Source organism: Papio anubis, chromosome 3, assembly GCF_008728515.1.
Source record: "Papio anubis isolate 15944 chromosome 3, Panubis1.0, whole genome shotgun sequence".
Lineage (NCBI taxonomy): Eukaryota > Metazoa > Chordata > Mammalia > Primates > Cercopithecidae > Papio > Papio anubis.
In genome coordinates, this window is record NC_044978.1 from 117,587,483 (window position 1) to 117,598,993 (window position 11,511).

The 11,511-nt window shown below is 37.9% G+C and overlaps 1 protein-coding gene across 1 annotated transcript; it reads left to right on the forward strand.

The window, feature by feature from the left end:
- The first annotated feature begins 1,243 nt into the window (after positions 1-1,243).
- LOC100997333 (C-X-C motif chemokine 6) lies at positions 1,244-3,445 on the forward strand. The gene is made up of 4 exons (XM_003898772.3): positions 1,244-1,610; positions 1,726-1,858; positions 1,965-2,048; positions 2,385-3,445. The coding sequence occupies exons 1-4, from the start codon at positions 1,502-1,504 to the stop codon at positions 2,428-2,430; spliced, it is 372 nt and encodes a 123-aa protein (XP_003898821.1). The 5' UTR covers positions 1,244-1,501; the 3' UTR covers positions 2,431-3,445.
- Positions 3,446-11,511: the final 8,066 nt, after the last annotated feature.

An 11,511-nucleotide genomic window follows, 5' to 3' on the forward strand; every position in this document is an offset into this window, starting at 1 on the left:
CTGGTTTCTCAACGCCATCATGTTTACTGATTACCTTTGCTGGCCTGCCCTGAGGACAACGTTCTTCAGAACCAGCCAGAAGAGGATGTAGTTAGACTTCTGTAAAAGAAAGTCTATGTGCCATTCCAGTGCCATACTCATGCCTGCCATGGAGCAAGACAGTGGAAGACCCTTAAACCTTCAGTATTTTAACTCCTCCACAGATAACAAAGGAGAGAGGGAGAAGCTGGAAGCTACTTCACCCTTCAATTTCAGGTGGCAGTGCAGGGCTCACTGGGGACTAGAGCAGATCTGCGGAAGCAGCCTTGGTCACCAGTAATCATGAAACTAGGTGGTTCCAGAAGCCTGTGGGGAGAATTCCTCCTCCCATGAAGTTGTTTGGGGAAAACAGACTGGGTGCTATTATGCTGCCAAATTGATGTAAATCTCTAGAAGAGGCTTTCACATGAGCCCCTCAAACTCATCAGCCTCCCAACGCGTCTCCAAATGGTGTCAAATACACAACTGGGGGTGGGACCAGAGCTGGGGCAGGCCTGGGCTCCCTGGCAAGTTTTAGTCTATGCTCACCATACTACACCTCACCCCCAAGAAGACCAAAACCTCTTTCAATTCAATAGCATAGCAACTGCCAACAGCAAGGTATCTTCCATGGCAATTTGCTGGGTGATTTTTGGAGATATTTTTGTTTATCAAACTGCCTCAACACACATATACTTGCTAAGCTACAAGTATACAATTTCTATTAAACGGATTTCACTTTGGGGCCAATTCAGGCAACTGACTTCAGGTGGGGATAGAGCCTCTTTAGTCACGTTATCTTGGCTTCTAAAGCTGGCTGAAATCCAGAGAATCGAAAAGTCATTCAAGAAATCTAAAATGACCTGCCTGCAAGAAGAGGAAGGACTTTCAGCTTAGGGCAATAATAATGAATAACATTTCCTGAATAATAATAATAATAATAATAATAATAATAATAGTAATAGTAATAATAATTAGAAAGGATTGACTTTCAGAAATTTTTCTCAAGTCAAAGCTCCCGCTACTTTGGTTCCAACTTTTCTCTCTAATTGGAGAGGAGGAGCATCTCCCAGACAGCTGCCTGCTTCAGAGAAGCCAGTCTCCCTAATCCCCTCAGACCCAGGGGATGAGGCCCTGCTGAATCGCTGCTCTCTACTGGCTGGAGCCACACCTCCCTCCACCGCGGGGCGGGGCTACAATGTCCCCCCTGTTAGGGCCGCAGGCAGCTCCTCCCAGCCACCCACCCCACCAGTTCCCATCCTTCGGCCCCCCTCCACCAACCCCTTCTTTCCACACTGCCCCCTGAGTTCAGGGAATTTCCCCAGCATCCCAAAGCCTGAGTTTCCTGCCAGTGGGGAGGGGTGAATGCAGATAAAAGGAGTGCAGAAGGCACCGGGAAACCAAAGTGCTCTGTATCCTCCAATCTCCGCGCCTCCACCCAACTCAGGAACCCACGACCTTTCACAGCGCTCTCTTGACAACTATGAGCCTCCAGTCCAGCTGCGCGGCCAGTGGTCTGGGTCCTTCGGGCTCCTTGTGCGCGCTGCTAGCGCTGCTGCTGCTGCTGACGCCACCGGGGCCCCTCGTCAGCGGTGAGAGCGCCTGGCACTCGGGCACAGCGGCGCATCCCAGCCTTTGCGGGCCGCTGCGTTCCAGGAAACTCTTCCAGCAACCTGCCCTAAAAAAATGTCTTTCTTTCTTCCCCAGCTGGTCCCGTCTCTGCTGTGCTGACAGAGCTGCGTTGCACTTGTTTACACTTTACACCGAGAGTAAACCCCAAAATGATCGGTAAACTGCAGGTGTTCCCCGTAGGTCCGCAGTGCTCCAAGGTGGAAGTGATGTAAGTTCTCCTGTGTTGCTGTGTCCACTGTGACTTAGGCAAGTCCTCCAGCCTGGATCGTCAACCTTTGTGGCTCATGATTGCATGCTCTTTTTCTTTACTTCAGAGCCTCCCTGAAGAATGGAAAGCAAGTTTGTCTGGACCCGGAAGCCCCTTTTCTAAAGAAAAGCATCCAGAAAATATTGGACAGGTATTTGTCCCTTTGATCTTTGTGGTGTTTTAATATCTTCTCTGAAAAGCATATACTTCACAATGTCCTTATTCTCTCTGTAGGATTTAGAGCATGCTTAGAATTATAAGGTTGTTAAGAAGAATAGGGAAACTTTTTTTTCTGGAATGTTCTGGGGAGACCTTTATCACCAATCTTACATGCCTGAACAATGACACAGAGCTCATTACTGACATCTATTTTTTGTGGGCTCTTTGCTTTTACTGATTTTTTTCCCCACCAAACACTTTTGAAAACCGAATGTAGTAGACAGGAGTGTGGGAATTGGTTATACTAATATAACTCTTTTCTCAACAGTGGAAAACAAGAAAAACTGAGTAAGAGAAAGGACCATACGTCGTAAAATTGCCCATTCTTCAGCGGAGCAGTTTTCTGGAGATCCCTGGACCCAGTGAGGATAAGAAGAAAGGGTTGGTTTTTTCCAACAGTCCGTTTTCTACATGGATTCCCTACTTTGAAGAGTGTGGGGAAAGCCTACCCTTGTCCCTGAAGTTTACAGCTCAGCTAATGAAGTGTTTAGCATAGTATTTCTGCTATTTACTGTTATTTTACCTGATAAGTTGTTGAACTCTTTGGCAACTGACCATATTGTAAGCAAAGAATCACCGGTTATTAGTTTTTCAATGAATATTGAATTGAAGATAACTATTGTATTTCTATCATATTCCCTAAAGTCATACTGAAAAGGCTGTGGATTTCATATGGAAATAATGTTTTATTAGTATGTGGCTGAGGGAGGTATCCTGTTGTCCTCACTCACTCTTTTCATAAAATAGGAAATATTTTAGCTCTGTTTCTTGGGGAATATGTTACTCTTTACCCTAGGATGCTATTTAAGTTGTATTGTATTCGAACGCTGAGTGTGTCATACCGTTATCTGTGCAGAATATATTTCCTTATTCAGAATTTCTAAAAATTTAAGTTCTGTAAGGGCTAACATATTCTCTTCCTGTAATTTTAGACATTTGATGTCTTCTTAGTATGGCATAATGTCATGATTTACTCATTAAACTTTGATTTTGTATGCTATTTATTCACTATAAGATGACTATAATTCTGGTCACTAAATGTACACTTTAGATAGATGAAGAAGCCCCAAAACAGGTAAATTCCTGATTGCTAATTTACATAGAAATGTATTCTCTTGGTTTAGTCTTCAAAAAATATATAGCATTGCTAAGATTTTTAGATGTCTATTGTGGATCTTTTAAAGGTTTTGACCATTTTTTTAAAATAAGGAATTAAACATGTATCACATTCAGTATATTAAAATTGCACTTTCATTTTTCACTGTGTGTCACGTTGGTTTTTGGTAGTTGTACTGTCATTTGGAGAAACAATAAAAGATTTTTAAACCACTCATGTTGTTTCTCCTCCTTCTACTTTTACTATTTACCTTTAATTCTACATTATTCAAAGTACTGCCTCTGCTCTTCTCTGGCTGGCAGAGAAGGCCCTCATTCCCCAATACCATTGCATTGGTTCAACTTTTCTCCATGCTCAGCCCCCTTCCAGTTACTCCTTCACAGCACCAATAGCCTCTGGGGTCTTCAGAAAACACAAATAGGATAAGATTTCCCTATCTAAATTCTTAAATAACTCCCTGTTTCCTAGACATGAAATAAAAGTTGCTAAACACGATGAATGATGTTCTGTCTCATCTCACTCCTGATCATCAGTATTTCAACTTCCCTGTGCCTCACATTCACTATGGTCAGGCATTCAGTTCCCTAACTGGGCATGTTCTTTCCCCAGGCTCATGACTTTGTATTTGCTAGGGCCTCTACCTGGAAAGCCCTTACGTTTTTCTGCATAGAAGAGGAGGCTTATTCATCCTTCAGAATTCAGTTCAAGCAATATCTCCTTCGTGAATTTTCCTTGGCATACTCAACAAAGCTTGTGGTTTGCATCTTGGTATTCTCATAGCATCTTCTAGACATCTGAATTATAACAAATATATTCCATTGCTTTTATTTGTTTATAGGTTTCTTTATCTAACTGTATCAGAGCTCTCCTAGAACATCAACCATATTTCATTCAACTCTGCATTCCAAATGTGTGGGGCATAGAATGACTTAATGAATTAATAAGTTATCCTGACCCTCAGGTTGTCAGATATTATACTAAAATCAATAATCTGGCTCATGGTAAATTTTGATTAAATTGTAATTTGTTTACCCTCTTTTCTCCTTCTTGTCGACAGGTAATCCAACAGGGCTTTAGCATGGGTAATCCACCCACCCCTCATTTTCACTTGGCTACCTCTCATCTTTCCTTCCTTTGGGGATAGTTTACCTATCATTTTCTTGAGGCAATCTTTATAACTCTTACTCCTCCCAGATTAAGATCCCTTTTCTATACTCTCATAGCACTCTGTACATTTTATTCATAACATTTTCTCATGAAGGTGACTTTAGAGTTTATAGAGAGTATATGCATGTGGTCATTTGTTTAGAGTCTGTCTATTCCAGCTTCACTGTAAGTTCCATGAGAGCAGGGACAATGTTTATCATCTGTATCTCAGTTCCTCGTACAATGCCTGGCACATAGTATATATTTAAACAAATGAGTGATCTTGCTAAACAAGTCTCTCTGTCTCTCTAGTATTAAAAGTGTCTTTTCATATAAAATACCTGTTCTTAGGAAAACCAAGAAAATGAGAAGACAACGACTAACCAAATTAGTATGTGTATACACACATTCACACTGTGGCTGAATTAATGTATTATATATGCTTATATTGGCATGTACTTGTACACTTTAGTATATCTAACCTAGGCTTTCCTGTATGTTTTATCTCTCTATATATAAAATATATTTTTAAAATATAAATATATATATATTTTATATATAAAATATAAATTAGATTAATATTTTTAATTATTATATATTGATATATTTAAATAACAGAGAGAATGAAAGAAAGAGACACAAAGATATGAAAAAAATTAAAAAGTAGATTCAGAGATGGGCTTTCTAAACATTTTTTCAACAATAAAAAAGTACAAAATATCTCTAATTTTTTAAAATGCATTAAACTTCTGTGGTCTCTTTTTGCTCTCTCAAATGGTATTTTTTTTTGAACTTATGAATGATACAGTAATTCTGGGGAAACCCTCGAAAGCAAACCAAATTACAAAAATGACCTCTAAATTTCAGTGTTTAAAACAATCCCTGCTATGTCGTATTAACTCCAAAATACTTACTGAAAAATGCTTGATTATAAAAGATTAAAGAATATTAAATGCCCTTTGTACAGGTGAAATATAAGATTCATAAAGAAATAAACATTACTGGTTAGTGTTTTTTTTTTGAGACCGAGTCTCACCGTCGCCCAGGCTGGGGTTCTGTGACGCAGTCTTGGCTCACTGCAACCTCCGCCTCCCAGGTTCAAGTGATTCTCCTGCCTCAGCCTCCTGTGTAGCTGGGACTACAGGGGTGTGCCACCATGCCTAGTTAATTTTTTGTATTTTTGGTGGAGATGTAGTTTCACCATGTTGGTCAGGCTGATCTCAATGGTTCCTTTTTTTTTTTTTTTAATTCATCAAGCTCTGATTTTTTTTTTTTTTTTTTTTTTTAGAAATAAGACTTGTAAGTTTAGTTTGTTCATAGAAATAGAATGAAACATGGTTTCTAATATCCTTGCAATTCTAGTTGTCAGGCCCATTCTACAAATGGTCACTCTATACAGAAAATAGATTAGAGTATATTACTGAAGAGTAATCTAAGAAACTAACTGACAGCTACTCTTCACTCTTCCGACCATTCCTAGTTGATCTTGCTACTAGCAAACTCAAGGACTAACATATTTCGGAAAATTTAATCTAATCTAAATATCCTAGGGATATGTCTTCTAGTTTCTTCATACTAACCCCTAAATACTATTTTCACTCTGTTATCTGTCTGAAACTCTATCTTATGTAAAGTCACTTGATATTGAACAAATGCTCAGCTAAAATCTACTCTGTTACTGCTCCAATTCAGACAATTTTCAATGTATAATTAATGTCTTTCATTATACCAGACTTTCCTGTTTGCCTCTATGTGTGACGCATTCACATAATCCTTCAATTCCTGAAGGTATGACAAGATCTATGATAAAATATGACTAGTGGCTTTATTTTTCTATCATGGTTTTAATTCTTGCTTAAGCAAAATAATTGCTGTGGATAACTCTCATGTTGTATATAACTTCAAAATACCTTCCTGTATGTCACAAAATGAGAAATTTACCAGATGAAAGGAGCACTTGCGGATTTCTAGTTGCCTCCCTGACTAAATCAAGGAAGAGGAGGAGAATGTACCATGATTTGGATTTTGGCTGACAGTCCTGGTTCATCCTGAGTCAGCAAAATTAATATTATATTCCTAAGAAGGATTGTTCATACCTCAAATATGTGGAGTGAGATAAGAACGCAGAAAGATCTAGAGTTTAGGTGTATAATTTTGTTTCTACAAATTTCAAAGTCCTGTTCCTGAACATAGATAAATTGCAAGGAGTCTTCTCTGGAAAATCCACTTTTTTTTTCTTTTTCTTTTTTTTTTTCAGATGGAGTCTCACTCTTTCGCCTTCGCCTACGGTGGAGTGCAGTGGTGCGGTCTCCGCTCACTGCAAGCTCTGCCTCCCGGGTTCACACCATTCTCCTGCCTCAGCCCCCCAAGTAGCTGGGTATGCAGGCGCCCATCACCAGGCCTGGCTAATTTTCTGTATTTTTAGTAGAGACGTTTCTCTAACACATAAATTTATGATGTTTGTTTTTAATCTACCTCTAGGGTTAAAGAGAAAACTAGTTGACTTATTTCCAGCAAGAGAAGCTAATTATACTTCTTTATATTTTGTGGTACAGTACAAAATTAGAGCAATTGGATTTCAAATCTAGTTTTGTGTATTTCCAGCTATGTGAGCTTGACAGTTTGTTTCACATCTACATTCCCCAGCTTCCTCATCTGTAAAATCAGAATAATATCTCTCTCACAGGCACTACCCTGGAACAAAGTAGATTCTTGGTAAATATTATTAATAATTTCTTTCCCAAGACTGCTAGTTCAAACTCCCCTTTACAAACGAGAAAACTGAGAACTTAGTAGTTTAAGCATCCTTATTTTTTTCTAAATTTATTTATATTCTCTTTACATATGCATGATTAATTTTTAGCACTCTTAAAATTTTTCTATGAGTCTTTTTATAGAAGCTTTTGAAAACTGTATATTCCATTTTTTGTGAAGTACATGGTAACTATCAAAATTTATGATATATTTTCCTTTATATAAACATTCATCAATCAAATATCAATCTATTAACTTTTATTGGTAATCTTGTTACATACCTGACCCTATGCAAGATCCTTATAAATATAGAAATTATAAAAATGAAGAGCTTTCAGTCTGAGTTAAGGTCTCTTTATAGCAAATATACTGTTTCCCACAGAACAAAGATTTTCTAATAAGGGGAGAGAAAGAAAGAGGAGGAGAAGTGAAGGGAGGGACTAGGAGAAAGAAAAAGGAGAAGAAAGAAGGTGGAGAGTGGAGGGGCTTGTGTTTTGTGTTGTCTTTTTTTCTTTCTATTTTCTTTCTTCTTTCCCCTTCCCTCTTCTCCTCATCTCTCCCCTTTCCTTCTCTCCCTCCCTTTGTCCTTTCTGTTTATTCCTCAGAAGTAAAATAACGCTATTTAAAAGAGGAGGAGAAGGACCCAGGCACCCTAGCAGGAATCTCGGCCAGCAGCCAACACCAACCACCTCCCACAGGAATGAGGCCAGTTTTGATTTTCACCCATTTCAGTTGCTTCTGACTACACCCACTTAATTGAGCATTGCAGAAGAATCTCACATTAATATGTAGAATTATCAGAAATAATAAATTGTTGTTTTAAGCCACTAAGTTTAAGGTTGACTTCTTACACAGCAAAAGAGGATCAAACGGTACTTGCTAACAATTGAATGTGTTTGTAGGCTCTGGGAAAACATCGTACTGGAATTTCCTCAAATGAATGAATGTGTAGTGAAACTGGATAACAGTCATACATTTGAGACTCAACAAATTATACTGATTAACATAAACTGAAATGAAAATTCTCGGGCCTGCAAAATTTTGCAGCACTTCTATGTAACAGTACTCAGGAAGATATTTCCCCAGCCCCACTCTCCCCACTCTTTCACCACCCATACCTCATGCTTCACTGGAAGACAGTAAAACCTCCATTAACGTGAGTGCCAGAGGGCTGAATGATTCTTATCAACTGAGAGTCACACATAAAACACATTTGTTTTCAGCACTTAATAGAAAATCTTTTATTGACTAGTATTTCAATTTATTGATTAAAATACTTTAACAAACTGACCCAAAATTTTTACTAGCTCTAGCTCTGTTCAAATTGTTTTTATGATTGATAACTCATTAACTTTGTACTTAAAAGAAGGATTTGGGAAATGTCAGCTCAAAATATTTTATGTAAGGCAGGAATAATATGTCAATTTCAATGGATAGTTGTCCTCTGATGTCTCTAGATATTTTCTTTTAAAATAGCTAACAGGTAAGTTCTGTTTGGGGTCTTAGAAAACTTCTTTGTTTACTGAATGGCTCTGCTATTTATTTCATGACTTAAAGGGAAAAGAGTTGATAAAATTTCTTAGCATATACACACATAAAAACCCATGGTGACAATGTAAGCTTCTTGAAAAAGGCTGTCAAATTATTTTAATATTCAAGAACCTCTGACAATTGTTTTTACCCCTAGTATTCATTCAGATTTATAATTTTGCATAAGCTTACTGCTTTTAACTGAATAACTTATTTGAAAATATCTTTTAACCATTTGTGTACACCTTGCCCTCCATACTGTGCTTCTCATCTTTGAAATCAAAGGGAATAAGGCAAATGACAGTAATAGTAATTAACAGTTACAGTCATCATAGTAGTAATACTAGAGTATTATACATATCCCATTGCTTTACACAAATAGTTTAGATTTCTCTTTAAAAAGAAATAGTTAAATGACTAAGTTACACAAAAATGAGAAACTTCATAATGCCTGGCACATAATAGATGTTTAATCAATATTTTTAAATAAATGAAAACAAGCAAAAAGCTATTTTATATCAAATGCTGACTAATAGCCGTATGAAATTGTAATGACTCAAGAAATGTTTTAATACTTCCTCATGAACCTTGCTGACAATGTATTGTCTATGACAAACCACATTTGTTGATTAAGACAATGACTTGATGATACTGTGCCCCATGCCTACCTCCTTCCCGGTATCGACCAATTCAAACAGCATCATTACTTCAGAAGACGTTTCATATAGTTTCCTGAAAAGGATTAGTGACTTTTAAAAAATCTTGCTAATGAAACAGGAAAAAAAAAAAAAAAAAAACTAAATAGCGTTAAGTATGGAAAGAAAAAAGTGTCCAGTGAAGCTAGTGAATATTCTCAGCAATGTGTTTAGGGGGTTGAACAGAAAATGAAAGATATTATGAATAGTGTTAAAAACCTTTATCTCTTGCTCTGGAAATTGTTTTGATCTTATGTTTGAATGAAAATGTATCTCACTTGAGAATTCACAATATCTCAATATCAATAATGAGGAAAGGCTATAAAGTCATCTCACAGGAGGAACTAGAAAGAAGCCTGCTCTCCTCATTCTGTGTCCTGCTGAGCTTATCTCTGCAATTGACTCCACATCTCAACTCTCAGAAGAACCCGAACTCTCAGCTTATCCGCTTCCTTTAAGCTTGCTTAAGACTAGAAACTTCTGTGTGTTGGGACAGGGAGAAAAATCATTTTAGTTTATTATATTGTACTGATAAACTCCAATTTACAAGAAAAAAAATGAGGTGGAGAAAAATAAGGGATACATTAAAAAACAAGACCGAGGCGGGCGGATCACGAGGTCAGGATATCGAGATCATCCCGGCTAACGCGGTGAAACCCCGTCTCTACTAAAAATACAAAAAAAATTAGCCGGGCGTGCTGGCGGGCGCCTGTAGTCCCAGCTGCTCTCGGGAGGCTGAAGCAGAAGAATGGCGTGAACACAGGAGGCTGAGTTTGCAGTGAGCGAGACTCCGTCTCAAACAAACAAACAAACAAACAAAAAAAAAACAAAAACAAAAAACCAAAACCAAACAAACAAAAAACCAGAAAAAAACCCAGGACCTAACAACTTAAGTCGGCATAGTCAGAAACTATTAAACAAGAAAAACTGACTTAAAAACTTAAGTCAGAAGAAATATTTACTACATTCATTTTTTTTGGCTAGAAAGCAATTTTGCATATTTAATATTTTGAGAATTCCTTCAAATATTCCTTCAAGTGATGGGGCTTGTGCTTTGTGTTGTCTTTTTTCTTTTTTTCTATTTTATTTCTTCTTTCTTCTTCCCTCCTCTCCTTTTCTCTCCCTTTTCCTTCTCTCCCTCTTTACTTTCTGCTTATTTCTCAGAGGTAAAACAGTGCTACTTAAAAGAGGAGGAGAAAGATGCAGGTACCGTAGCAGAAATCTTAGCCAGCAGCCAACACCAACCGCTTCCCATGTGAATGAGGCCATTTTTAATTCTCAGTCATTTCAGTTGTTTCTGATTGCACCCACTTAAGTGAGCTTAGCAGAAGAACCTCATGATAACATGCAGAATTATCAGAAATAATAAATAATTGTCCATAAAATTCAGTTAGGAAAAGTAAGAAAAGAATATGGGAAGTTTAAATAACATCCTAAGAGTTATACATAGTTGTAGCTGGAAGACTGCTTATAGCTGGGACCACTTGTATCTGCCTTGTTCTTTATTGCCAGTCTTCCAAATGACGCTTTCATGCCATACGTTCTATTGGTCATGTGGAGTTTGTAGCTAATTAGAACAAAAAGGAGAAACCTTCCTTCATGGTATTTATATTTGTTGATTTACTTATTAACACTGCTTAGGACCTACTTTATCCTGCATTACCCTACATGCAATAGGATACATGAGACATTCAGAGAAACCTAGGACATGCCTCTGCCTTTAAAATGTCTAATTCAATTGAACAAGCAAATCTTATAAATGCGACAGTGATCCAGACAATAATATACAATCCAACATGTGATGTATAGGTATACTTTTGTTATCTCTGTGGGGCTTAGTTTATGTCCAATATTTCCCACCAAGCTTTTTAATCAGGACCTGATAATTCAGAAACAAAGATTCGATTGCAGCTTCTTTTTGTTGTTGTTGTTGGTTTTTTGTTTTGTTTTGTTTTGTTTGAGATGGAGTCTCACTCTGTCATCAGTGCTGGAGTGCAATGGCGCGATCTCAGCTCACTGCAACCTCCACCTCCCAGATTCAAGCGATTCTCCTGCCTCAGCCTCCAGGGTAGCCAGGATTACAGACGCATGCCACCACGCCCAGCTAATGTTTTGTATTTTTAGTAGAGACAGGGCTTCCCTGTGTTAGCCAG